At 56.0% G+C, this 1977-nt stretch overlaps 1 protein-coding gene across 1 annotated transcript in view; it reads left to right on the forward strand.

Annotated features, from left to right (window-relative positions):
• ATP6V1A (ATPase H+ transporting V1 subunit A) overlaps window positions 1-1539 on the forward strand; it is a 23440-nt gene extending 21901 nt beyond the window's left edge. Inside the window, 1 exon segment of the mRNA XM_078622952.1 lies at window positions 1-1539. This exon segment is cut by the window's left edge and continues 26 nt beyond it. Coding sequence (XP_078479078.1) covers window positions 1-64 — 64 coding nt within the window. The 3' untranslated portion in view covers window positions 65-1539.
• Window positions 1540-1977: the final 438 nt, after the last annotated feature.

Consider the following 1977-nt stretch of genomic DNA (forward strand, 5'->3'; position numbering starts at 1 on the left):
CAAGGAGGATTATGCCAAGCTGTACGATGACATGCAGACAGCCTTCCGTGGCTTAGAAGATTAAGCACGCACGTACGCACATGTACACACGCACGCACACAGATTCGCACGCACGCACATGTACACATGCACGTCTATACAGATTCACACGCACGTACACACGTGTACATAGGCACGTACACACATTCACACGCGCATTAAAATATATGTTCACAGATACACATTCACACACGAGCACACAAACACAGCCACAATGGTTTCACAGTCACGCACACACACAGTGATACGGTTTAGACTGCATAACGCTTTGCGCGCAAAACTAACACAGTTCCGACCTGCGCCACGAAAATCAAGATGATGAATATATAACGAGGACACGAAGGAAAAAAAATGATAAAGTGAGAGTTAGGTAATTGAATATATGTATATGTTGCAACCGTGCGTTTGCCTGCAGTAAATTTTAGTCACGTTTTACGATTGTGTAGATGTGAGCTTCACACCCTCCCCCTAAGAGAAGGCTGAGGACCCCCCCCCCCCACACACCGCGTGACACACTCACGCGGTGTGTGTGTCACCACACGCGGATCGTGACACCCACCAGCACGATACTGCTGCTGCTGTGAATGTGTCCCCGTTCTTTCATTCCATCGCGTCTCGCGTCACATCTCTCCGACGTTCGCGTGGGTGGTTTATGTCTCATCCCCCCCCCCCACCCCGTGTACACACTCACGCGGTGTGTGTGTCACCGATACCCACCAGCGCACGATACTGCTGCTGCGAATGTGTCCCCGTTCTTTCATTCCATCGCGTCTCGCGTCGCCTCTCTCCGACGTGCGTGTGGGTGGTTTGTGTCTCACACACCCCGCCCCCCGCCGCCGCCACGTGTCTCGCTCCTTTGGTTGTTCCGCGGCTGTCATCGGTTAAGACTCGTCGACCCTGTGCGGTTCCCACCTTTAAGCCGTTCGTCCCCGGGGGAGGTGGATGTGCGTGCGGACGTTGAAATTTCGCGCCGGGAACTTGCGTGGCCGGCCGCGGCTCATCGGAGACGCCGGGAAAGGGGGAGGACGGAAGGACGGCCAACTTAAACACGGAAAGCCGTTCTCAAGAAATAAGTCGTCAAGCTGGGCGATGATTTAAAAGCGCGCGTAGCCTCCCTGTGGCTTGCTCGATATCCAAATAGAAGAACGTTCCAGACGGCCCCTGAAAGCGCCGCGCGACGCGTTGACCGTCTTTGTACGACGGGTTGGCCGAAAGCCGCTGCTGCGAGAGTGACCGGAGTTTGTCTGATGGTCGGTGCTCCTTCATTTGTCGTTCATTGTCGCGGCCGTCGGTGGACGTACGTACGTACGTTGAGTTTCGCGCCGGGGTACGTACGTGGTCAACCGCGGTTGATGGGGGAGCGCGGAAGGACGGTGGAACTTGAACACAAAAAGCAACTCTAAAGAAATGAGTTCTCAATCCGGACGACGATTTCAAAGTGCGCGTAGCTCCCCAAACATCGCAATCGAAGAGCGTTTCAGGCGGGCCGCACGAAGGAAAGGGGGTAGAGTGATGTCATTTGTCGTCGTGGTTGTGGTGGTGTCTTTGTCTGAGATGGTCCAAGGCAGCTCGGTTTCCCCCCCTCCCCCCCAAACACCCCTCTTCCCCTCCGTGTTTTGAGAATTTCCGTCAATAAACGTGGACCCCCCCCCCACTCCAGGAGTCTATAGAGTTGTCTGTGGGCGTCCCATCGACCGTCCGCGTTGTTTCGGGCGTTCGGCTCGCTGATGTGAATGTCCACGCGGCGACGAAGAGCCGCCGCTTGTGCTGGGCCAGCTCGCTTCTGACGCCGACACGTGGTAGCCTAAGCCCAGGCTTGGCCACGGGAGGTAGTGACGGGAGTCAGTTGTGAGTGCGAAGGGACTGGTGGCCACGGGAGGTAATGACGGGAGTCAGTTGTGAGTGCGAAGGGACTGGTGGCCACGGGAGGTAGTGACG

Source organism: Lampetra planeri, unplaced genomic scaffold (genome assembly GCF_965212315.1).
Source record: "Lampetra planeri unplaced genomic scaffold, kcLamPlan1.2.h2 scaffold_188, whole genome shotgun sequence".
Classification (NCBI taxonomy): domain Eukaryota; kingdom Metazoa; phylum Chordata; class Hyperoartia; order Petromyzontiformes; family Petromyzontidae; genus Lampetra; species Lampetra planeri.